Source organism: Mycena indigotica (assembly GCF_014461135.1).
Source record: "Mycena indigotica strain 171206Taipei chromosome Unknown Mind.scaff0013, whole genome shotgun sequence".
In the NCBI taxonomy this organism is placed as follows: Eukaryota; Fungi; Basidiomycota; class Agaricomycetes; order Agaricales; family Mycenaceae; genus Mycena; species Mycena indigotica.
In genome coordinates, this window is record NW_023503012.1 from 2,630,668 (window position 1) to 2,656,059 (window position 25,392).

Sequence of the window (25,392 nt, forward strand, 5' to 3'; positions counted from 1 at the left end):
GTCCCGGCCCGACACGACGCTAGCCGTTCGCCCCCCATCAACAGCACGCCGGGCGACGCCCAGTGCGACCCCCCCCTTGCCTCGCTGTCCCCACTTCACCACCTGCGTCCTGCGCATGACGCGGCGAGTCATCAGGAAAACTAAATCTGTCTGGCACACCTGGTACCAGGTCTTCCAGGGCTTCCGCCAGAGCACCTCTGGCGCCCGGCCCAGCTTGGACGCCAAAGGCCCGAGTCTGCAGCCTTTGAAAAGGCGCGCCCGGACGTACGCCCGGGCGTGCCAGCGTGCTGGCCTATCGCGCTCGGCTTCAGCTGACATAGATGCGGACGGACACAGCTCACCGGGCACCCCTCCCCGCTCTCACCATTGTAGCGTGGTCCATCATATGGTTGTTTGGCGGAGGGTGACAAGCCTTCTCACTGGTGTGAGAAAGAACAAGAAAAGCAAGAGCCCTTCAAACTGCTCTAACTGCAACCGAAGGCTACAGCACAACCAGAGAGGGGGAAGAAGAGGAAGACTTTGAACTCTGAGAGAAACTCTGCTGGGGGGAAACTATCTGATATGCTATGGGAACTAAACTAGAGACAGGCTTATATACACTACTAACTAGGAGCTAGGAGAAGGAACAGGAACAGGAACTAGAAGGAACCATATAGGAACTAAGGAACACATAAAGGGAGAGATCAGGAACAACTACCAAATATGGACAAATATGACCAAACAAGCAACAACAAGCTGAAGGCTTGTCATCCCCTCCCAACTGAAAATGTGACTGTCCCCAGTCACTGACAAGAAGATGGAGAAGAGAGGAAGGCTTGGTGAAGGGTTATGGGAGATATGTGAAGCCATTAGGTTGATGATGAGAAGTAAGAGCCAATCATGTGATCTGAAGATCATGTGCCGAACGAGATGTATGTTGGAAGTGGGGTTTGAGGCTTCAGCATAGTAAATTGATCATCAGTATCAATTATGCAAGCATTTTTGTCGAATTGTTCGGCCACTGGAACCGCCGGGAAGTGAAGGGGGAAGGTGGTTGGAGAGGTGGGAGCAGTCATGGTTTGCTGACCAACTCTGATGGTATCGTCGTCTGAAGCCGGGCTGAAGAGGGCCGTTGAGATGCCAAGGTTCGTTTGCGCGTAAGCAGCATTACGCGCCGCGGCGAAACAATGCCTGGGAGAGGTCGAAAACCGTAAACGCGACTGGGGGAGACTGGGTGTTGGTGTGAGGCGGTCCCGTGTTTGCGGTCGTTGACGTAAGCTTGTCGCTCGCCGTTGGTGTGTATTTTTGCAGGAAGGTGGCCGGACGCTCGGGGAAGTTGTCCGAGGATGTTGTGGCGAGATCAGTGCAAAGATCGGCCTTCGGGCGGTGATCGCTGATCGCCGGCGATAGGGCTGTGCTAACTTTTGCTTCCGCCCCCCTCATCTCTCCTGCTTGTTTTCGCCGCCATACGGGCCTGCAGCACGCGCTGCTTGATGACAATCGCCTCCAGACGCTGTTCGTCGCTCAATACGAAGGGCTGGGAGCTGGGAAGCGGGCCGGGAGAGGTAGGGTGGGAAAAGACATCGACAACGAGTTGTGGGGCGTTCGTGGCTTCCGCGTGCCATTTCAGGACGCGTTGGCGCAAGTAAGGGAGTTTTAGGTTGCGAGGTGGGTACCTGCCATTCGGTAAGGTCACTTTGCCTTCGCTGTTGCGGCTAACCAGTCCGTTTTGTAGGTCTTTGCCAATCTGCGGGCAGACGCGAATGAAGTGCGTCGCATTGCCACAATACGAGCAGCCGGGCGGGCGCAGGACGATTGTAGGGCTGGGGACCGCGTGGAGGAAGGTCTGGACGGCAGGCGGGGCGGTCGGCTTCTTTCGGCCCGTGGTTTTGACCGGGACGGTTGTCGTTGGACAGGATTTCGCTGGTGATTCCTTTCACCCTCAGGACTCATCCTCGACTTTTTTTCCGAGATGGTCGGCATACGCGGTAGCGCAGCCGCATCTCATGGGGATACGACCTAAGCCTTATATGTCCGCTTTTTCCCGAGTCAGAAACGGCGGAACCCTGGCAGGCTGGGTGGAGGCTGTAGGTGTTCCCGGGCCCGTCCTCCTTCTATTGTGTGGGTTCATTGTTGCGGAGCCTCGACAATGGCATATGCCATCGCCACACCGACGTAGCACGACTACATCTCCTTGTTCATTGCGGGAAGCCTATTGGGAGTGGCGAAAGACGGGGACAGCTGGGGAAATTAACACGTCTTGAGATGCCCGAGGCGAGACTTGTGCAATGTATGGAGAGTTTGCGATGAACAATTCGAATTCTGTCGATGATAAAGCACATATTTCTACTCCAACGAAGTCCCCCGGGCCCCCGCATCTCGACGTCTAAATAGTCTTCACAAACCAGCACCTTTCTTTTTTCCCCGTGTCACCGTCAGACCTTTTGTGCAGAAGTGCCTTATTCATAATACACCCGTCCGTTGGCTGCCCACGAGCGCTCCCTGAGCTCCTGTAAAGCTTTTCCGTTCTGTGAGTCGGCTATTGTGGCAGAAGTAAGAAAGTTGGCTAACAAAGAGCGAGTTAATCCCACCTGAATTGTCGATAAAGTCTTCGCATTCTATACCACTCGATGCCGCGCGCCACCAGTAGCCGAAGAGGGCACCGTCGATGAAGACGTCTCGAAGGCTGGGGCAGCGCTGGGAAAGCTCGCGGCGGGCATCGGCGAGTAAGGAACCCGTCTCACCAGCAGAGTGGTGCTCGCCCCGTGGGTAGATGTCAGTGTCCCGACTGTTGCTGAATGTACAGTGCAGCGCCATACGCTCGAGCGCAAGAGGGAGATGGGGGGAGGTTGGGGAGGCCTATAAAAAGGTCTGCTAGCTAGCGAGAGAGACAACTTGAATTAGCTGGGATGAACTGGGGAATATTAGATTCGACACACCAGAGGATTGAGGTGGATAGCGTTGGTGTCTTTGAAGCTGCAGACCAACTCCATGTCGAGTATTTCGAGGGCAGAGAAGGAGGTTATAATAGTGCGGAGTTTGTCGTATGGAATATCATCCAGAAACATTTCCAAGAGAAGTCGGATGTGCAGACGAGTGATAGTGGCGGCCACGGACATACACATGGAGGGCATACCATCGACAAAGGTGTCCAGCATACAGAGTGGCACTTTGAGATGTGTGAGCCGCGGTAGCGCCACATATCTGAGAAGTTCAAAAGGTGTGTTTATGGATGTTAGCGTCAGCGTGGAGAGGCTGGGCAGAATGAGATGTGGTGTTGTCGGCGGTGGCTCGTCGAACACCATGAATAGAACTTGCGTATGGAAACTAGTAAGGGCGGGGAATACGGACAGGAATTCTGTGATTTGCTTCATACTTATTGTCTGCAGGGGAGTGAGGGTAATATCGGTGACCAGAGGGAAAACTGCATCCAAATCTGCAATTTCGCAGCCTACGAAGATAGAGCGCAGTGTTGATGGGTTGAGAAGTCTCATCCAACGGCCGAATAAGTTGGGCTGGGAGCCAATATCAGCCACCCAGAAATCGTCCACAGCCAGCCTGTGTATCAAATGCTTCGGACAGTGTTGAATATCCGCCAGAAAGTTGCCACCATGAACCTCCAGTCTCTTTAAGCGAGGGAGGCTGTCGATATGCGACCATTTCAAGTTGAGTTCTTGGAGCCGCAGGCACTGGAGATTATGGAAGTACGGCAGGCGGTCGAGGAAGGCAGAGAGCAGAAGGTATGGGTCTTCTGACATCGTGAAACGGGATTCTAGTCCGTCGGAAGTTGCTCGTCATGGACGGAGAATGCACTTGCGTACATGCAGCGCGATCGCCGTTGACGCAAAGAACTCGAGGCGTTCCATGCCCTCCGAAATAAGCTTTTCTGCGGGAGAAGGTATGGTCGGCGTATTGACGGCCCTTGTCCGATAGGTGACCGCGTAAGGGTGAAAGCGGAAGGTGGCAAATCGAAGGGGGTGGGAGAGCTCGGCGAATTCACGATTGATAAGGGCAAGTTGGCAGAAGGCACGGAATGCAGATACTCGTGCGCTTTCGGAGAGGATCTCGAGCCAGAGTTCGAGTGGGAGGGCTACAGGCGCCATATCACGGAATCGACAATCGTCAAAAAGATCAAGAAGCAAATGTGACATGCTCACAACTCTTTTCCTCCTTGACCACAATGATCGCGCCGAACTGCTGATAGTACCTTCTCAGCAACCAGCCAAGTGTTGAACGGGGACAAAAGGGAGAGGAAAGAACTAGAGTATATTGTAATTCTAGGACTACTTAAATACAAATTCAACTGGACAGTCATAGGTAACACACATGAGTAAGTAAGAGTGGAAATGAGACGGGCGCGTTGCGAGCGCCATTGAATATATAAGCACTGCCCAGCTGGGCAGTTCGTTGTCCATCTATCGTGTGTAGACGCGTCAGGACGCGTCAGGGCGTCCGCTTGGCGCGGTGCGGGTTTGCCGCGTCCAACACTCCCCCTCAAACCGCACGCAGTCCCATTGCGGCAGCGAAGTGCTTTGCTTTCGTGCTCGGAAGCGCCTTGGTAAGACAGTCGGCGACCATGTCCGCTGTGGGACAGTAAACGAGTCGGATCGTGCCGTTTTCGAGCACGTATCGGATAAAGTGGTACCGAATGTCGATGTGCTTAGTTCGCGCATGGAACTGTCCAATGTCGGAATGAGCGAGGGCGATTGATGACTGGTTGTCGCCATAGAGTGTGATGGGGTGTTCAAGAGGGCGGAATAACTCGCTGATGAGCGAGCGCAACCAAATAGCCTCCTTCGAGGCATGGGTTAGAGCGACATACTCGGCCTCCGTGGTCGAGAGCGTGACGAGTTCTTGTTTCTTTGAACTCCAAGAGACCGCGCCACCATCTATGATGAACGCGTAGCCAGAGATGGCATGTCGATCCTCCTGAGACATGCCATCCGCGTCGGAATATCCTTCGAGTCCAGTTCTACCAGCGCCGTAAGTCAAACGCAAAGACTTGGTACCCACCAAGTAGCGGAAGACCCGTTTGACGGCTTCCCAGTGCGCCGGACCGGGATTGTCGAGAAATTTCGACAGTAATCCCACGGCAAATGCAATGTCGGGCCGAGTTCCCACAGCGGCCCACATAAGCGATCCTACCGCCTCACGGTATGGGACGCGTTTCATCGCAGCTATGTCAGTAATACTGACAGCGCGCGATGGTTGTTGCCCAACTGGATGTTCGGATCCATGGGCATTGCGACGGGTTTGGCGTCCGAAAAGTTGAAGCGCTGAATTATTGACTCGATGTAGGATTCTTGGGAGAGTGAGATGGTGCGGGCTTCACGGTCACGGCGGATTTCGATGCCCAGCAGCCAGCTGATTGGCCCTAGGTCAGTGATTTTGAATTTGGCGCCGATGCGTGCTTTGTATTCACGCAGAAGAGTGGGGGAAGTGGAGGTGATGGTAGAGTCGTCGACGTGTATAGCTAGGATAGTAAGCTCGTTGTTGTCGCGAGCATAAAAGACAGCGCGATCGAATGCGCACTGTGTAAACCCTAGCTCTGATAGCCAACGTGATAATGTCTCATACCATTTTCGTCCTCCCTGCTTCAAGCCGTACAACGCCTTGGCAAGTTTCAAGACGTGTGTTGCGCGATCGGCAAATTCGTGGCCAGGTGGTTGCTCCATATATATTTCTTCATTGGCATCAAGTTCTCCGTTAAGGTAGGCGCTGTGGAAGTCGAACATGTCAATATCCCAGTTGTTGCGGGCAGCAATGGCGAGAATGAGTCGGATGGAGGCAATTTTTGCGGTCGGCGCGAATGTTTCGTAGTAATCAACGCCGTGTACCTGTGTGAATCCGCGAGCAACCAAACGAGCCTTGTATTTTTCGATCTCACCGGCGGCATTCTTCTTGATTCGAAGAACCCACTTGCAATCGACGATGTTGCGGCTAGGTGGTCGTGGGACGACAGACCAAGTGCCGGCGGCCTTGAGTGCTTCTAACTCCGCGTTGATCGCCGCTTGCCAATGCGGCCAGTCGGATCGGCCTTTTGCCTCCTCCCACGATGGGTCCAAAGCCTCAGCAGTCGACGCGGCAGCAGCGAGGTGGTGCTCCAGCACATCCACCATCTCCCAGTCGTCAGAGAGCTCGGCGCTAGCTGCCACATCGGGTGCGTCGTCAGCTCTTCCCTGCTGGAGATAGTCCTTGCCGCTAATCGGTTGCCTAGTCGCTTGCTTTCGCTCTCGTGTTCCTCGCCGCAACCCACCAATCCCACCTTCTTCTGCACCTCCTTCGCCTTCGAAGTCGGGTCCAAGGGGGTCGGTACGAGCCAGCTGCTGGCGGAGACGAGGGATGGATGGTGATGCTGCCAGAAGGGGTTTTGCCGATGAAAGCGGTGGTGTCAGTGGCGGCGTTGTGCTCTCCACCTTCACCGGGGTTTGTGCCGAAGAGGATGGTGTCGTTTGAGTGGGTTGAGCAGCGGGAATAAGGTGCGTGGTCGTTTTTAAAACACCAGACGATGGCTGATTGCCAGAATCGTCTTCATCCTCCCCCTCAATCCGCAGATCGTCTGGGAAAGGTATGTTGGCACCATTGCTGTGAAATTTAACACTTCTTTCAACTGCAACAGTGCGCTTCCCTTCAAGGTAAACCCTGTGGCCGCTGCTAGCTTCATCATACCCCACCCATCGGCCCTCCTTCGCGTGCATGTCAAGCTTTCCAGCTTTGTCGTCGTGTACCCAAACTCGCGCTCCAAAATCGGGGAGCTTCGCCAAGTTGGGTTTCTTGTTGTAGACGGCCTCAAACGGCGTCTTTCCGTCCAGCGCGCGCGTCGACAAGCGGTTCTTCAAATAGACCGCATGGGCAACTGCTTCACCCCACAAAAACTTGGGCAACCCACTCCCGTGTAGCATCGCGCGAACGCGCTCCCAAAAGCGTGCGATTTAATCGCTCTGCGATGCCGTTGTGCTCGGGAGTGTCGTGGACTGTAAAGCCACGCTCTGTGCCTTGTTTTGCAAGGTGCTGGTCAAATTCCTCGCTCCAGAACTCCCCTCCGCGATCGGAGTGGAGTTTCCGAATCTTGACGCCAAACTGGGTCAAGAGCCAAGCCTCGTAAGCTTGGTACGACCCGAACGTCTCGGCCTTGGTGCGCTGAAGATAGACGCGTGACCAGCGAGTATGTGCATCGGTAAAACTCGAATAATACTCACGCCGATTAATAGTTTCGACGGGCGATGGGCCCCAGACATCCGAGTAGATGATCTGGCCCATATATGCGGCTGGTTCCTCCTTTCGCTCCTTGCCTATCGGCTTGCGGGCCATCTTGCCATACGTGCACGACTCGCACGAGTCGATCTTCGACTTCGGGTCGATCTTGATGCCCGCGACATGCCCATCTGACACGAGCCGTTTCGCGGCATCTGGCGCAACATGGCCAAGACGACGGTGAAGCTCCTCAATGGAGAGTGTCTCCTCGACAGTGGCAGCGGCTGCAGTTACAGTCTCCCAGTTGAATGGGGACTGAACACGGTAAGTGCCTTTCATCTTGTTGACAATCCCGACCAGTTTTTGATGTTTACTGAAGATCTTGCAGAAGTTCTCGCGGAACAAGACTGCGTAGCCTGCGTCGGTAATTTTACTGACCGAAATTAATGTCAGTCCGATCTTGGGTGCGTATAAAACACCACGTAACAAGATTTTCGTCTTGACGCCTTTTCCGTTAGGCAGCCAGACGTGCATATCGCCTTGGCCTATTGCCAAGAACGAGCCGTTGTCAGCGGCGGTGATCGAGCGTGGAGGGATGGAGATGTAGTTGAGGAGGCGATGTCGATATGGGGTAATATGGGCCGATGCACCCGAGTCATACAGCTCGGTCATCGTGTCTTCAGGCCCATCTTCGTTGGCAAGCATAGCCATGCTGTACGACGAGGTAAGTGGGTCGCTTTCGACATTATCGAGCCACTCGTTGATTGTGATTTCAAGATAATCAACAATCTCATCACCATGCGATGCCTTGTTGTCGCTGTCCAAATCCACATGGTCAGCAATATCAGGTGAGTTGGATGAGCACTCATCCGCTTCTCCCATCTCTGATACTTTATAAGACGCATTTGACGAGTTCTCAAACTCGTCTCCCATGTCGCTCTCATCGTCCCACTCACTAGCGGACGAATTCGACACCGATCGAAGCTCTGGCATCTCGCCACAGTCGCTTTCGTCGTTGCTTGTCGTTGAATCAACTGGTTCTGGTGAGTCGTCCGCAATAACCGGTTCTGGTGTCTTGAGGTCTTCATCTGATTCATTTTCAGACTGTTCTTCGTCATAATCCGTCGCTCTTCTTGGACTTCGACTTGAGCGCGCGTCTGTCGTACTCTTGCGACAGCGCGCTAATGAGGGTGTCGGGAGATAAAGTGCTTCCAAGCACTGTCGATGTAGCCGTGATGGCGGAAAGGTATGGGTCATACGAGGCGGGTAGCGACCCCAGGATGATGGCGACGAAGTTGTCGTCACCTGGGTCGGCTCCCATGCTGATCAGGTCGACGCGCAGCGCCTGCAGCTTTGAAAGGTGAGCTCTAACATCTCCGTTATCTGCGCAACGCTCATCTTGGAGTTTGCGGCGCAGATCAACTGTAACCATCTTCGACTTGGTTTCGAACTCATCGACAACCTTCTTCCATAGGCCCGAGGCCTTCGACTCACCCATAACCCGCAAAAACAAGGAATCGGGGATCGTCGCAGCAATAGCCTGCTTGATGATGGCCTCCCCTGAGGTAAACGTCGACGCAGCCTTAACATAGGCCTCATACGCGGCGACTTCATCTGGTTTCGATGCGGAAGTGGTGGGAGTGACAGGCGAGGGAGCAGCATGGGTGGTGAGGAGATGGTCTGCGAGTCCAGCGGCTGCCGCGGCGTAAGCGAAGCGGTTCTTGTAGACCGCCCAGTTGGAGCCTGTGGCTTCACACTTGGGCAGCCGCACGAAGAATTCGGCGGCCTTGGCGTTGGGGGCGTTCGCGGCGGACATGGCGATGATAGTCGATGGGGGTGGTAGTGGTATTTGGGTGTAATTTAGTTACGGCCGGGGCCCATAACCTGTTGAACGGGGACAAAAGGGAGAGGAAAGAACTAGAGTATATTGTAATTCTAGGACTACTTAAATACAAATTCAACTGGACAGTCATAGGTAACACACATGAGTAAGTAAGAGTGGAAATGAGACGGGCGCGTTGCGAGCGCCATTGAATATATAAGCACTGCCCAGCTGGGCAGTTCGTTGTCCATCTATCGTGTGTAGACGCGTCAGGACGCGTCAGGGCGTCCGCTTGGCGCGGTGCGGGTTTGCCGCGTCCAACACCAAGCTCTGGTGAGACCTCACTTTATGCTATATCCAACGCCGTTCTGAGCTCTCTCTAGACGGCGCAAGCTTTCTTTTTGAAACTGTACCCGCCAGCGTCTTCAACGACAAGACTCTGCCTAATGCGACGACGGAACAAGACCGAGGGATGAGAAAGGCATAACAGAGCGGCCTTGCGCGGAGGGAGTGAAAGCACGAGTCGAGACTGGGCTACTCGAAGGTCTGTCTGCGCTACCTTCTTCTCCATGCTTCGTCTCAGCGCAAACGTCTTCTTTTCCAGCCTCATCATATGCATGATTTCCCGAACGAGTACTCACTTCCTCCTCCGTCGCCAGCATCTTCGTTTACCCACCCCTCAGGCTCTTGTTCCTAACCACCACTCGCCCACCAGATATGCTGAGGGCCGAAATCCTCACCTGTTCTTCTTGGAGAGGAGCATGAAAGATACCAAAATCAAATAGAGAGGCCCCAAACCCCCCAAATGGTCGCAATACTGGAGAGAAGGAACACTCGTCAAGCAAATTGTCTTTGCTCGTTCCAGCGAATAGCCCCGCCAAAGTCATCTGCCCGCTACGTGTAACGCGGTCCACATTATACTTTATTGGGACTGCGAAGAACGAATGAGCAGTGGGTTAAACGCCGTGGTTACTTGCTTGGTCGACGGACGTTTCTTGGTAAGTCCGAATTCGCGCTTGCCTCGTTCTTCTGGTCTCTTATGGCTACCCAGCTGTCTATCGATCACCCTCATCGCCTTCACAACCATCTGGCTTACCGATAGCCAACGCTTTCCTCGGTTCCAGCTGTCATTCGCATAATCACCCATTTTCATTTTCCCCACCGCATTCTTTGCTCGAATCCCTTTACAACCGCGTCCAGTGGGCCTCCTCTCCATCCCACAAAATCCCTTCGCCATTTCGAGGTCGTGGCCGATTGCTATGACGGACACGTCAGCAGCCTTCGAGGCGAGGCAAGGCGACTTTGCCCGCCATACGGCCATGTCCTTGTTGCTTGCGCTCCTGCGACTCTTTGCGTGATTCAATCTCACGGGAAGCGACTTTCGGAACATTCAAAGCATTGAGGACCGAGGTCCCTCTCTCTTGGTCGTTTTCGGTGTACAAATCGACATCGACAATTCTGTGGGTTCCTTGGTCGCAAGCTCGGCCCCGACTTCGCCTGCACCATCTCTGGTTACCTTTGTGGCCGCTAAGGACGTCCACACATCGAAGTACCCCGGTTTCGCCACTTAACTTACCTTATTTGGAAGCGCAGGTCAATCGCCTTTGTTACTGGCCAAGTTACTTGTCGTTTTCCCGTTACTCTTACCAGCTCGTCCTAGATGTATCTTCTGTATCTACACCATACATTCCCCCCCACAACGACCTCATTCTTGCACCTTATATCGTCTTACATCATCGTTCGCAGACTTGTTTTTCCCAAGCCGCATCTAGGTATCTTGTTACAAGCAGCCTCTTCCGATATCTGTGCCCCCGTTCTTCATATTGTCATCTCCTCCACCCGTCACTGCCACGGGTATCGATATCATCACTATCTCTCATGGACCATGGTGGTTATCTGTAAGAAACCTTTGTTCTACAAGAAATTGGAATCTTGGTTTTGCAGCGCGGTACTGTTAATGCGTGTTCTCGAATGTACTGGGGCGGGCTACTCATACTTATATACATGTTTGCCAATCACGAGATGGCCTGTAATGTTTCCTGGCCCAGCCTCGCCGCTCAACCTTGCTCCAAGTCGTTGTGTTGTCCGGGTTGGGCGTCGACTCCGAGGATGCTACTGAATATTCAAGTTCACAGAATATTGAAAGCTGGACGGGTCGGCTGGAGCTCACCTACTTCAGCAGCTCTTCCCATGGCGGAAGATCGAATAACGAGGGTAAACGGTCCCACAATTCCCGCCTGCCCTGATTATGCGATGCTTTCCCGGAAATGGCGCACCGATGGCATAGATTTTTGGACCAGGAGGAACGCCAGCACCAGAGTCCCTTCAAAGGCGTCGGGCTGCAAAGCGAGGCGAACAACTCTATTCGGGTCAAAGGACAGATTCACGGTGTCAAGCACTCGTAGTGGCCCTTTGCGCGGAGCCATTTTGCTGTTGTCTGGCGCTGCACCTCCATACGCTTGCACAATCCCTCGAGTATCGCCCGACGGTCGGCCTCGGGCAGTGCCGCCGCGCGTGGCGTTACGAGCTGCGGTAAACGGCGTGGGGCGGTAAGTAGCCAAAAGGTAGTCGGGAGCAACTGTGGGAGGTCTATCTCTCGCGCCAAAATGCTAACTTCAAGCGCATATTTGTGTGTAGTTGCCACGGCCGAGTGACAGTCTGGGTCGGGCATAATGCAGGCTTCGACACCCGTTGAGGAAGTCCATTTGTCAAGGGTAGATGGATATGCGGTCGTTAGGCGCTGTACGGCGTTCTCGAAGAGCCAGGTAATCTCGTATTTCTTCCCAATACGCGCAAAAGCTTGAATGACGGGAAGAGGCAGGGGCTCGTTCTCTGGGTAGCGACTGGGAACCATGTCAATACGGGCCGAAACGGAGTAAACAAGCAATATCAATACTGATATAAGAGACGCTTGAAGACATAATTCAGATCGACGGGATTGTCTGACACGACCAGAATGGCGGCTGGCGTCAGTGGGTCCATGAGAGCCTTGAACTTGGGAGAATGGAGCGCCAGTTGGCTACGAAAGACCCGGAACTGCGTCCTTTGCGCTTCAATGACGATATTACCGTCGTCAAACCACACTTCAGATCGTATGATAGGCTTAGCTTCGTGGATACTAACAGCATGAAGGTCCACAGCATCTTCAGAGTCGGAGCGCTTTCGTTTGGGTTGCGGCTCGGCCATTATGAGTGGAATTGAGAGAAATACTGCAGTGAAAGACGCTTTTCGCTTGGTGCTGGTCGAGTAGAAAAGGCAACTTGAAGTACTGAGTAACGGATGTGACATCTTTTCTTTTAACTCTTTTGACTTCCGCCCACTGCTGTATCTCCCGCCAGCCAGACAGCAGGACACGACTAGGGAAGCTGTTCCTTCTATAGATGGGTTCTCTGGACATGAGTATAGGCCATTCGGTGCGTTTACCCATCCTTTGTAGATTCCTCGAGTTGACGACATATGAACCCTAAACCAGTAGTTTCGCGGCCTGGTGTGGCGAACCACTCCAGTCATCTCTCATTCGCGTCACGTTTGAACACGAGACACTCCGAGGGGGAGCTCTTGCTAGACGGGAAGGATTCTACAAAAAGAGCTCACCAGCTTTCTTCACTCTCGAAAAGTCACGGTCAACGGGGCGGGATTCGGAGGCAAGCGGGTGGTGAAGGCTGGCACACTGCTGCCCCCAACAGGACTGCCGCACGGACTGGCCTCTCGACTTTCAATGAAGAGATACCCGATTACATCGACAGTGGCGGGCTCTGCCTTTTGCTTTCTTTTGCGGGTTGCGACACGTTTGTCGAACGAACTCCGCCCCAGCACAACACATGGGAATTAAGTGCTCCTCTCAGACCCTTGCTCGAAATCTTGAGAAGATCGGATTCCGTGTGGAATCAGCGGTGTCCATTTCGGACTCACTTTTGGGTCAGTTAAAACTTGTCCTCCCCCGACTCTTCGTGCCTCTAATCCTTATCCAGCTCATCTTCGTCCATTATTCCACCTCAATTGCCATTCTCTCAGCCCCACGGCAACACGGTTCTCGATTCTCGCCCCATTTCAGCCTCTTCATGTACGATCAATCCACCACTTTCTTGGCTTCAACCAATGCCTTTGAAAGTGTCCCTGGTGGACCCTTTTCCCATCCGGAAAAAAGTTCTCTTGCCTTTGCATCCTCACCTCCTTTGTTATGGCCGCCACGTCAACGCCTTCTGGGGCGAAGGCAGACGATATGGGCCTCCGGCCGACCTCGTTCTTGGTGCTCGATTTCGAGCAACTTGTTGCATTGTCACCTCAACCGGACATTGTCCTCGAGAGTCGTTCAAGGCTTGCAAGCTCCACGACATGGTTCTCCTGGGACATTTTACGTGGACACTTGAGCTCGGCATTCCTCCACCGTCACCGACCACACTCGTCTTCGCGATTTCACATTCTAAATCTTCATTACCGGCCTCTCTCGCGCGGCCGCGAAGGATAGCCACAAGGGCAGATACTGCGATTTCGCCACCTACCTAATTGGGAAGGTGAAAGTGAGTGAGTGACAGAAATTTATGTCTTTCTCTCCTTCACGGCTGACATATATTTGTATAGTCTCCGGCGCAGGCTCTTTAGCTTCACCCTCCGCTTCCATTCGATAATACCCCCTGTCGGAACTGGACTCGTTCGTTGCGTCGAACACAACGCTCGCTACTCATTCAGTGTTTCCTTCCTACCCAACCACGTTGCGTGTGCCCACACCTTCATTATCGCAACAATTACCGACAATCTCGAAATACTGTCTTCCCCTTACACGTTCATGCTCGTTGTCGTCCATGGCGCTTGCCACAATGGCACACCCGACATATAGTCGACTTCGCTTTTTTCCGAGCCTTTGACCACCTGCTTGTATGGACCTTGCCCTTCATGGACTACAGGACTGACGGGAAACACGTTCAAGATGCCATATTACCGCTCCTCAAATCCATCTATTCCTGCTATCGTCCTCCACTTGAAGCTTTTCGCTTCCCATCCTCTTACCCCTTGAATCCGCTCTCTTGTTCCTTACTTTTTCATTATTCACGATTATGAGACTCCTCTTCTGCCACCAGCTACATTTCCATGGGCATCTCTAGATACTTCCCTCATATTTTACTTTATCGTTTTCCATGACACTAGTCAAACTTCCTGGATGCACAACTACCATACGATATAATTAGTTATTTACATCGACTCGTCATCCTTCTCCTTCCTTGCCACCAATTCCAAATCCACCAAGTCCAAATTCACTGATATCGCTCATACATACGTGTCTCCGAGAATACTCCCACAACATCCTACCATCTCCCTCCCGCTTCCGCTGCCGCTACCGACAGCTGCAATCCGAATGGATAGCCATATGACTTGGAGCGTCATTCAACTGCCTTTCGCCCCCGGACTTTTGGCTTTTCTTGAAGACGATGTTGTGAATTGAAGGCTTTAAAAGAAGGCAACCTGCGGCGGTTGAATCTTGATGTACACGCCCCAACGCCATCAAGAATTTATACGGCTTTCATTCCTCTTGTTGCAGAGCAGGAGAGTCTTGGTATGTGGTGTTTTGCCCTTGAAGCGGCGCGAGAGCTCGACGGCGTTGGGACGTCGGTATCAAACTACTGTATGGCGGCGTCAGTCCGAATCTTCAAACTCCGTTGTGGCCACTGGCCACAGTCACAATTACGCCACATGATATTCAAATCTCCGGCGTATATCTAGGTGCATAAATACCGGCGGACCCAGAAGTCTACCAGACTCCCGAGTTTTCATTCAAGTAAGTACCAGCGGTCATATCATGACCACTAGTACATTTTCATGGTACATCCTACACTTTGGTATTTTGACTGGAAGGATGAGGCTGCGCGACCGAGCTGGGCAAACAAGCTGCGATCTTTCAGCTCCGGATCCAAACACGGCGACGACTCGGACAAGTCGAAATCCCATGTTTTGCTTCCGGAACAGAATGTCCTCATTGACTTTGCGGTCCCCGTGAGCATTTTCAATCATCGCCATTCCTTGCTAGATCGCAGGCGGAAATATGTTGGCTCAGAGGAGTTCAAGATGCCGCCTGCTCTCCACCGGGCGTGGAACGGAGGTCTCAACGCAGACGCGCCGCGAGCTTTTCCTGTGCGACTGGTCAAGCCTTCCTTGCGCGGTAACATCGGCGTCCTTGATGTCGCGCATCATCCCGATACCCATGAGCTCTGTGTAAAATACAAGGTGCAGTGTGGCGGTGGGCCGAAGATATACGATGTGGTGCACCGTTTACGGGAATGGCTGCATGCCAGTGCCCCTGCTAAGGACCAGGCGGCCGGAGAACGGTCCAAACGTATCCGAATCAGGGAGCTATGTGGGAGCCGGGGGAGGAGCGAGACCTGGAGCAAGATTGTGCCTTTAACAGAGATTTCAGAAGAAGAGAGGGCGGGGGTCAAGAACCTAGACCTGTTTGAGGGATACACCGTCTTATTGGGCCTCTACCCGTCCCCGAATGTAAATGCTCGGACATTTGCATATGATGTATTCCTCGGGAAGGGTCCGTTGACAGTGCTTTTGGAGGCAGATGAGAGTGAGCGCGAGAGGTCGAATTTGTGGGGTCAATTGGCGTACGCAGAGCGTGACGAAGAAAGGAGGAAGGCGGCGCTAAAGGTAGGCGCTAGCCTGAGGATTTAAGATGCTGGAAACCGGAAACTGGAGACTGGAAGTAAACAGTGTGCGTCGTGGACTCGCCATAGCCTAAAGTGATATTGTCATGATAAATTTTCTTGCATAGATTGGCCTGGGCTTTGCTCCGGCGATGTCTGCATTTCAGGTCGGTACCGGCGCGCCGGCGGCGTAGTAGCTTCCACTATGCACAGTACGATAGTATCTAGCGAGCACAGAGTAAAGGTCCATACGTTCCAGGAAGAGCGAATAAATTGCGTCCAATCGCGCTTGATATTGCGTCGAAAGTAGGTGAATCGCGCTGACTCATCGGCGTGACACTTTTTTCTCTTCTTGACCACGACGACCACCTGGAGCGTCCCCAGCCGGCAGACACGTCAGAACACTTTTTTGCAGCGGCAGAACAAGCGGTATGCTTTGCTCTGCTTTAGAAGTCAGGCCTTTTCTTATCCTCTCATAGCTGGAAGCGAGGTTTTCGAAGTAGCAGCGGAGTTCCCCCATTCCAACCTCTGTGGCAACACCCATGACGAAAATGACTCCATCAAGCGCCTCAATATCCAGACCATCGGTTGAATCGTGTGGTAGTGCATGTTCATGGAGGGCTTGGACGTTAGCCGAGGATTTGGGCTCGAAGGTAAGCCTGCTCCTTCCCATATCTCTGCACGTCCTTGGAGCTCAAAGCTTCTCTTTAGCCAGACTCGTCGTCGTGATCCAAAGCTGTCAACGAGCTTCTGCCGCCTCCACAACCAACAGCACCCTCACTCAACCGCCTCTTTGCTCCTCCTACTCATCCGCCAAAAGACACGGTCAAGGCCGACAACTGCGTTGATTCGCCAACGATGTGGCTACTCACGCAGCTGGAGGTGCGAAGGAGGGCTTCTTTCAGCCGGGGAATGGTATTGTGAACGCCATGTGGCGGAAGGGACGGTTAAGACTTGCATGAAGTCTTGAATTCCGAGCTAGCCATGGTCATGCGTGCGTTAGCCTCACTCTCCTTGTAAATATTTGCATCCTGATCGATGCAAAGGGCCGCTTCTTTTCCAGACGCCATGGGCTTGGCTGTGTCGCGACACGGTCACCGACTTTGATTGCGGTAAGCCAAAACTTTTACTTTGGGCCTGTCTTTCGTCTTCCTGACAATACTCCAGCTAATCTATGGCCACTGTATCATCTCCGTCGACATTCAATATCCTGTGGACGACGATTTTCTTGCCTTCAGCTCCCATTCAGTTATTCCCCCATTTTCGTCCATTCTGCCGCTTTCTCCACGACAGTTCTTCCGAAAACGCAGGACGTGGACCTCATTTCTATGCCACGAACCCCGCATATCCTCTCGTAGTCATCGGTGTCTCCTGCGACCGACACGTTCTCACCCTTCGGGGCGAAGAAAGACTTTTTTCTCTGCGCACAATCCTGGCACCTCGTACATGCGCTACCGCGACTCCTTGCATGATAAAGACAAGCGGGAAGCAGCTTCCGAAGGAATTCGCGGTCTTCAAGGTCATTGTCGTGGTCGTTTTGGGTGACGAGTCGGAATCGGAAATCATTCTATGCCCCCGGCCGCAACTGTGCCCATTTCACATGTGATGTCTCTATCGCTGGGCGTGTCCGCGCTTGGGAAGGATAGGCACACCGGCAGATACAATTTCGCCACTTGCCTAATTTGGAAAGTCAGTCGACAAAACTTGTGGTTTTTTTCCCCTCTGAACTCATTCGTTCTCCTCCAGTCTCATTCTCTTCATCGACATATGCACCTAATTTGGCTCCAGCACAACCCCGTTAACCGTTAACGACCTCGCTCATGCGACTTTCCCCCCAGTACATTTCATCCTGCAGTTTCCTGTGCGCCAATCGCTTCGATATCACGGTCTCCGCTAGCGATATATTCAGTCTCCCCCTTCGGAGCAATCGGGGTTCTCTTTTATCAGCAGAGACCAGCAGTTGTAGACCCTTGAGGTATTCATTGCCTCGTCACTCGCTCCAAGTTTGCTGCACCGGTTCCACTCCTTCGAATTCCGGTTATCACTTTCCAACACCATCGCACGATTCCCCATTAGCAACAATACATATCCCTTTCGTCGTTGGCTTTCGAGCAAGGCTCACTTATATCCATCCTTCATTTCGATCGTTTGTCCATATGCAATATCTTCGATATGTACTTTTCCGCACGTCCCGTTCTTTCTTCGTGGACATTATGGACGTGCAATCCATAAAACATTTTACCGAGTACGACACCCATATATTATATATATCATACTTACTTGCGACTGATTACTACTCGTACTCTTCCTCGTCGACAGTCATTGCCCAAGCTTTGCCGTTCCGTTGCACATCCGTCCACCCTAGCCCTCTTCGAAATGCGGCTTGCGAGGCGGGGCAGCTGTCTGCGTGTCAGAGACAACAGGCGACCATCGTTAGAGCAACATACCCGGTCTTGTCGAGGTCCATTTGTCTCGTATCCGAAGACAATGCAGATACCCAGTGCGGTATTGAAGGCACTGAAGACGAAGCGATAGGTACACAAGAGCAGGCCAAAACTGAAATCGCACTTGTCCCGCCGGAAGCCTCTCGAATCAGCGAAGGCCACGCAGGTTCGTCGGGGGGCAAGCAAGAGTGTGTAGTTACTAGTTCTTGCACGAAACTCGAAAAGGAGTCGGAGGGCATGAATACGCCATAGAGCGGGTACACACAGGAATGGTTATGCTCCTGGTGTGTTCGTTTGCGGGCGGCCAGGGCCTATGCCGTTGGAGATGGTCCAGTATCCGCCGGATGGTCTGCGACGATCCGATTTAGTCAAAGGTATGGACCGTTGTCAATGAGGAAACAGAGACTTGCCTGATACCGAGGATCTCGTAGCAAGCCCTTCCAACTCGTCCGAGTCAGCTCCAGTTGATGACTTGTAGGATAAGCAATGAGCTCCAGTTTTGCGGGCGACGGTGGAGATGGGGACAGCGAGTTTCGCAGAGCTTCCACCGCAGATGTGGACGGAGAAACGAAGCTTGTAACAACTAACCCCGTTAGAACAGCCCGCTGTAGCAGCTCCATAGTCTACACGACCTTTCAGTATAATCGCGCTGGGGAACAAACGCGCACCTAGCCAACTAACTCGACTCTGCGCCTGCATTTGAAGTGATTATAGGACTTGAAGTCTTCGTTGGCCAAAGTAGCTGTGGAAAGCTGAGCGGAGCAAGAGCGGAGGCGGAAACGAAGCACGAAAAACGCACCAGTGAACAGCCAGCCTCTCCACTACCTACGTGCCGTCCATCTCTTCCGCCCGTTGCATGGTCTGGGGGACCGAGTTCGCGCAGAACGGTGCGCTGTTGAGGTGTTCGGTCTCGAGCTGAGAACTTCGGGCGGATTTGGGTGGAGATTATGTCGACAAGTGGTAGTGATGAGGATGAACGGAGGCGGTGGATATGAGCGGGGGTTGTTCGCAGTACCCGGGAGGGTTGAGCGTGGAGTGGGTGGGTGGGTCGCGGGGAGGGCAGGTGGGGTTGAGGGGAAGGACAAGAAAAGATTCGCGGTCACGTCACCAGTGGACACTAACTCTCTTGGCTCAAACCACCACGACCAACGCAAGAAGCTCCGCGCAAGAGGGAGAGCAGACCCTTGGTACACTCGCATGTGTCCTCGTTGCCTTACTGAACACCTTTCGCCTAGCCACACTGTGACGGACTGCAAAACTTCGAGCACAAGTGGATTACCGATCTAGATCGGGACGCTTCTCACATCTTGCCTCTTGTCGCCACCTCACTCGACATGTTTTCCTCATCCCCTGTACTGCGCGACACCCACCTCCATTCCTCGCTTACTCCCCCCCAAAATGCGCCTGCTTCCGCCCCGATTCTCCGCCTCCGACGATTTAGGCGGACATCGACATCGGGGGGATCCGAACGCGAGAAGACGCTCTTTCCGTTGAGCTGGTCCAGCGCGCTCTGCTGCGCGCCGGGAACACCCCGCTCCGCGTCAAGCTCGACGTGCCCCAGACCTACGATGCACAAACGTGCCGGCCCATCCGACGACAAATTTTCGCTTTCTTAAGCATGTCTTCAGAGCGTTGGCGAGCGCTCTCGCTGCGTGTCGACCCCTTACAACTACTGGAACTTGCGCCTATCCGCGGGAAACTGCTTTTGCTCGAGCGGCTAGAGCTGTCCCGGGGCAGTAATGCCAACGACAGAAAATTCTTCGTGGACTGCAATCTTTTCGAATTCGCGCCCGCCTTGCGGAGCTTTACGTTCGAAGACTTTCCGCCTCGCGTCCCGTGGCAGCAGCTCACAGAGGTTCGGCTGAAGATCACTTCAGGATTCCGCAGCCACCTCCACAAGTCTGTTTATAACGCGCTCTCATTCATCGAGCACTGCTCCGCTTTGTGCAGCGTTATGGTCTGGGGTATCACCCCGCCTTTCCACAAGACCCAGGAGCAACTTGCCGACTGGCCCACTAAGCCGCTATTTACTTCACCAATTAGGTCCTTTTATCTCGGGACCTTACCCCGCAACGACGAGCAAGCCCAACTGGCGGGACGCATTTTCCGCCTGCTCGATCTCCCGAATCTCGCCGAATTCAAACTCCAGTCGACATTTCTTGTGGTAAATTACTGGGACCCCGCGGCCTTCACCGCGTTCGCTCACCGCTCGTCGAATATAACCGTTCTGCATCTGCGCGATGTTTATATTTCCCCGCCCGCGCTGCTTCAGGCACTCGGCCAAGTGCCGCGGTTGGAGGATCTTGCTGCTGGGGACACGCACTTCAAGTTGCAGGAAGCGTACCATTTTGCGATCACGGACGAGGTCCTGCACGCGCTGCTCGAGCCCGGGCCCAGTCTGGTGCCAAATCTGCGCCGCCTGGAGATTACGTCTTTCCTCGAATTCGACCACGGTCTCTTGCTCGACGTTATCAGGCTTCGCGTGCGCGCGCGGAGTACTGTCAACTTGAATGCGGGTGGGGCGTTTGTCTTCCGTGCGGTGTTACTGGCGATGACGAAGGAGCAGGCGGAGTATCGTGAACTGGCGAATGAAGGGCGACTCCGGCTTGAGCGGGAGCTCCGGGATGGGTGTGTAGAGGGTTTGCGATTCACGATCGACATGGGGGTCTGATGACCACTTGGAGTGAATGGACAGTATGCACGCAAAAGTGATGCTTCAAGTTGGTATACGCAAGAATGGCCACAGCCTGAGTTTTGAGCTGAGGCTCTTTAGACTTTTAATTGTACTGATTTTTGGACTCCGGAGTCCGCCCCCGTCAATCGAGCATGCAGCGACGCTGTGCAGGAGTCACCCTGGTACGATGCAAGCTCACAAGCATGCATATGCATCGCTGTCGCTCGTTCGTGCCAATCTTCGTCATCAAAGCAAAACCGATTTTTTTTTTCTGCTGACTCATCAGCGTGACACATTCTCTGCTCGGCCACGACGACCGACCCAACGGGGGGACCTCTCCGGGCTGTAGACACGGCAGCACACGGTTGGCCGTATGCCAATAAGTGATATGATTTGCTTTATTCCTCATCGCAACGTTTTCTGAGCCAGTTATAGCTGGGATGGAGTTTTCGACAACAGCTCAATTCAAGCTCAAAGACACCGATTCCGACAACTGTGGCGACTCCATGGCGATACTTGAGAAAAAAAAAGCGCTGAAGGAGATCACAAGTGACGATTACATGGGTGGTAGAGCCGCTGGATGAAGCGCGAATCGAGAATTTGGGGCCTGCAGGACCCAGGTATGTCTGTCGGTCATGCCCTGCTTCACTTCGCTTTCTTCGCGCTCAACGCGTCTGCTTCATCCGGCTCACAGATAGCGCTTCGACTGACTGAACGGGCTTGCGCTGCCTCAGCAAATGCCAAACACCAGCTGCTCATTCGACACCTCTTTCCCTCCTCCTCCTCGTCTACAAGCCCGCTCGACGACGGAGGGTATTCGCTTGCGACGCGGGTATTAAAGGGGATGGAGGACGCAAGACGGCTTTTATAACGGCTTTTACTCGTGAATAGCAGTGGGCTGGCGGATTGTGGTCCGTGGAGGTGGGATTGCGTGCTGCATGTGTGCGGCCTGAGCTTGGGCCACGCAGGGAGGCGCACCGCCCATACGTGTGTCGACTTCGCTGATGTCTTCAACCTCCGCGTACTGACTAACTTCAAGGACGGCTTTTTCTTCCGCTGTTGGCGACTTCGTCCTATTGCAACATTGCAGTCATACATTTCGGCGTCAAACTGCGTTATGGTCGCCCATAATCCTCGACAGCACGTCATTAGACAATATGGTGATATATTCAGGGGCCAATTCTCCATGCGGGGCGGAGTCTGCGTCGTTATAGCCTGCCTGTTTGGACCGACTGTTTTGGTGAGTTAGTTCTTTCCTTCTTCGTGGCGCTTATTCCTGTCCAGCTCATCCAACACCACTACAGTATATCACCATCGCGACCGCATTGCTCCTGCGTGAGCGGCTCTATGCTCATTCGACCAGCCATTCATTGCTGTTCTTTCATTGCGCCGCAACCACTTCGAAACTGCCGACCATGGACCTCCTTGTTGTCCAATAACTCCTCTCATCTCTCGTCGTCATGGTCGTTCGCTATGATGGACGAAAGCACCGTTCGAGGCAAAGAAAGGCGCCCGCGGCCCTTGTCGGTCGGCCCGCTTGGTGCATAGTTTGTTGGTGGTACTGGTTGCGGCTTTTTTGCACGATTTAATGCCTCCAGCCGCAATCGTTTCGACAGTTTCCAATGCGATCGTTCCCTTGCTGGCCGCTTCTGTGTTTGCGAAGGATACTCCAAATTTTGCCACTTGCTTATTTTGGAAAGGACCTGAAAGACTTTTGTGCACTTTTACTGATGTCGACACCATTTTGTCCTTTCATCGTGTAAGCTTACTTGCTCCAAGCTAGTCCCATGATCCTCGTCTCCGGAGGCCTATGCTCGTCAACTTGGGTAAGACCTTGTTCCTCCGATATACATTGTCCATCCTTGCTCTCCATTCGCGGCGGTCATCGTGGTCGAGAAGAGAATTTGTCACACTGATGAGTGATCATGAGTCCGCACCTTTCGGTTTTCTGTCGACGACGATTGGCGCAATTCCGGACACGGACAAGCAGCAGGGATGCCTTGTGCGCTTGTGTTATACTGGGGTGATTCCTGCCAGTGCACAACGTCGCTGCATGCAATGCTCGACTGGGGGCGGACTCCGGAGTCCAACTAGTAAAATAGTGAACTAAAGTTACTTGAAGGTTTGCGTGCATAATGTACAATCACCCCGAACGACTATAAGACATCGGCGTCGACCGTGAATCGCAACCCCTCTACACACCCATCCCGGAGCTCCCGCTCAAGCCGGAGTCGCCCTTCGTTCGCCCGCTCACCATAGTCCACTTCATCCTTCGTCATCGCCAACACCACCGCACAAAAAACAAACGCCCCACCGGCAGTCACGGGACTCTGCACGCGTTGCCTAAGGACCTCGAGCAGGAGACCGTAGTCGAATTGGAGGAAAGACGTGATCTCCAGCCGGCGCAGATTCGGCACCAGACTGAGCCCGGGCTCAAGCAGCCCGCGCAATACCTCGTCCGTTATCGCAAAATGGTACGATGTCTGCAGGTGCGTGTCCCCAGCAGCAATATCCTCCAACAGCGGCACTTGGCTGAGCGCCTGCAACAGCGCGGGCGTAGAAATATAAACATTGCGCAGATGCAGAACGGTCATATTCGGCGAGCGGTGAGCGAATGCGGTGAAGGCCGCGGGGTCCCAGTAATTTACCGCAGGAAACGTCGACTCGAGTTTGAATTCGGCGAGATTTGGGAGGTCGAGCAGGCGGAGGAGGCGGCCCGCGAGCCGGGCCTGCGCGTCGTTGCGGGAGAACGTCGCGAGAGAAAGCGACCGAATTGGTGATTTGAACAGCGGCGTGGTGGGCCAGTCGTCGAGCTGCTCCTGGTCCTGGTGATAAGGCGGGGTGATCCCCCAGACCACAACGCTGCACAAAGCGGAGCAGTGCTCGATGAACGCGAGCGCAGTATAGACAGCTTTGTGGAAGTGGCCGTGGTATCCTGAGGTGATCTTCATCCGCACCTCTTTGAGCTGGTGCCACGCGACTCGGGGAGGAATGTCTTCGAACGTAAGGCTCCGCAATGCGGGCGCGAATTCGAACAGATCGCAGCCCGCGAAAAATGTTCTGTCGTTGGCGTTGCTGCCCCGGGCCAGCTCTAGCCGCTCGAGGAGGGGCAGCTTCCCGCGGATAGGCGTGAGTTCCAGTGATAGCTGTAAGGGGTCGACACGCAGCGAGAGCGCCCGCCAACGCGCTGAAGACATGCTCAAGAAAGCGAAGATCTGTCGCCGAATGGGCCGCCCCGTTTGTGCATCGTAGGTCTGGGCCACGTCGATGTTGACGCGGAGCGGAGTGTTACCGGCGCGCAGCAGAGCCCGCTGGACTAGCTCAACGGAAAGAGCGTCCTCTCGCGTGGGTATCGCCCAGACGCAGATGTCTGCCCAAATGGTCGGTGTCCCCATGATAACGCTGTGCCAGTGGGAGCAAACGGCGGACAGCGCCAGCCACTGCGCCTTCATGAGAATGGCAATCGGCGCCTCGTCGTCCCACGGGTTGTCGGTGACACAGCGTGCGAGAATAGCGAGGAGAAGTTCGGTTGGGAGGCGGAGAATTGGGGCCGAAGCAGGCGCATTAGGCGGGGGAGGAAGCGTGGAATGGTGGTGGGCGTCGCGCAGCAAAGTGGGTGAAGAGGGCATGGCGAGTGAGGTGGCGACAAGAGGCAAGACGTGAGAAGTGTCCCGATCAAGCCTCAGATCGGTTGTAGATAGCACAGTGGGAATGGGGCGAGCGCTCTGGCCGGTGAGCTGGGTTTGAGTGTCAGCACACTGAAGGTGAGAAATGAAAAGCGTACCGCTACGAGGCTCCTGCGGCCATGTATTCCGATAATCCACTCGTGCCCCAAGTTACTAAGCGAAGTTTATTGCAGCCCGTGCGAACTTGAAGCCTTGACAGGGTGGCGAGGCGAAAAGCGTTCAGGACGACAGAGAAGATATCTCTTCTTCTCGAGTTTCTAGTGCTGGTGGTGGTTTGAGCCAAGAGAGTCAGCGTCAAGTGGCGCGTGACCGCGAATCATTTCTCGTCCTTCCCTTCAACCACCCCGCGACCCACCCACTCCACGCCCAACCTTACCACCTACTCCGAACAACCCCGCCCGTGCCTCCCACATCCGCCCACCCCGGGCCTCATCACCACCACACCATCGACTCCATCCAAACCCGGGCCCGCCCTTCCCAGCCTCGAGGCAGCACTCTTCAGCGGCGCAGCGCCGTTTTTCACGGACTTGGTCCCCCGAACTATGGTGGGAGAGATGGACAGCATATAGGTGGCGGAGAGGCAGGGTCGGCCATTCAATGGTGCGTTTGTCGTGCTTCGTTTCCGCCTCTGCTCAGCTTTCGACAGCTGCTTCGGCCACCGAGGCCGCTGAGTCCTAAAACTACTCCGAACATATGCAGGCCCAGAGCCGAGTTGGACTGGCGAGGTGCGTGTTTGTTCCCCAGCGCGATTAAGTATACTGAAAGGTCGTGCAGCGTCTAGAGCTGCTACAGCATGCTCTTCTAATAGGAAGTCGGCTACGGCAAAGACATTGCGTCGACTGAAGGTCGGTTTGCCAACCCTCTTTTCTCCGCCCCCAAACTCATTGTTCCAGGCTTTGGGTTCTCCTTCCCTATCTGCGGCGAAACTCCTACCGGCATCTCGCTGTCCGGG

At 53.9% G+C, this 25,392-nt stretch overlaps 5 protein-coding genes across 5 annotated transcripts; 2 read left to right on the top strand and 3 right to left on the bottom strand.

The window, feature by feature from the left end:
- Nucleotides 1-11,378: 11,378 nt before the first annotated feature.
- MIND_01289800 (F-box domain-containing protein) lies at nucleotides 11,379-12,181 on the bottom strand (the record flags this gene model as incomplete). Its single annotated transcript, XM_037369362.1, has 2 exons — nucleotides 11,379-11,838; nucleotides 11,892-12,181. 2 exons carry the CDS (start codon nucleotides 12,179-12,181, stop codon nucleotides 11,379-11,381), a joined length of 750 nt encoding a protein of 249 aa, XP_037214568.1.
- Nucleotides 12,182-12,305: 124 nt separating this feature from the next.
- On the top strand, nucleotides 12,306-13,463 carry MIND_01289900 (uncharacterized protein; the record flags this gene model as incomplete). The annotated part of the gene is made up of 3 exons (XM_037369363.1): nucleotides 12,306-12,913; nucleotides 12,967-13,058; nucleotides 13,107-13,463. The coding sequence occupies exons 1-3, from the start codon at nucleotides 12,817-12,819 to the stop codon at nucleotides 13,461-13,463; spliced, it is 546 nt and encodes a 181-aa protein (XP_037214569.1). The 5' UTR covers nucleotides 12,306-12,816.
- A 4,466-nt stretch (nucleotides 13,464-17,929) lies between these two features.
- Nucleotides 17,930-18,319, bottom strand: MIND_01290000 (uncharacterized protein; the record flags this gene model as incomplete). Its single annotated transcript, XM_037369364.1, has 2 exons — nucleotides 17,930-18,035; nucleotides 18,084-18,319. 2 exons carry the CDS (start codon nucleotides 18,317-18,319, stop codon nucleotides 17,930-17,932), a joined length of 342 nt encoding a protein of 113 aa, XP_037214570.1.
- A 1,379-nt stretch (nucleotides 18,320-19,698) lies between these two features.
- MIND_01290100 (uncharacterized protein) lies at nucleotides 19,699-20,751 on the top strand (the record flags this gene model as incomplete). Its single annotated transcript, XM_037369365.1, has 1 exon — nucleotides 19,699-20,751. One exon carries the CDS (start codon nucleotides 19,699-19,701, stop codon nucleotides 20,749-20,751), a length of 1,053 nt encoding a protein of 350 aa, XP_037214571.1.
- Nucleotides 20,752-22,910: 2,159 nt separating this feature from the next.
- Nucleotides 22,911-24,383, bottom strand: MIND_01290200 (F-box domain-containing protein; the record flags this gene model as incomplete). Its single annotated transcript, XM_037369366.1, has 1 exon — nucleotides 22,911-24,383. The coding sequence occupies one exon, from the start codon at nucleotides 24,381-24,383 to the stop codon at nucleotides 22,911-22,913; it is 1,473 nt and encodes a 490-aa protein (XP_037214572.1).
- Between the last annotated feature and the right edge of the window lie 1,009 nt (nucleotides 24,384-25,392).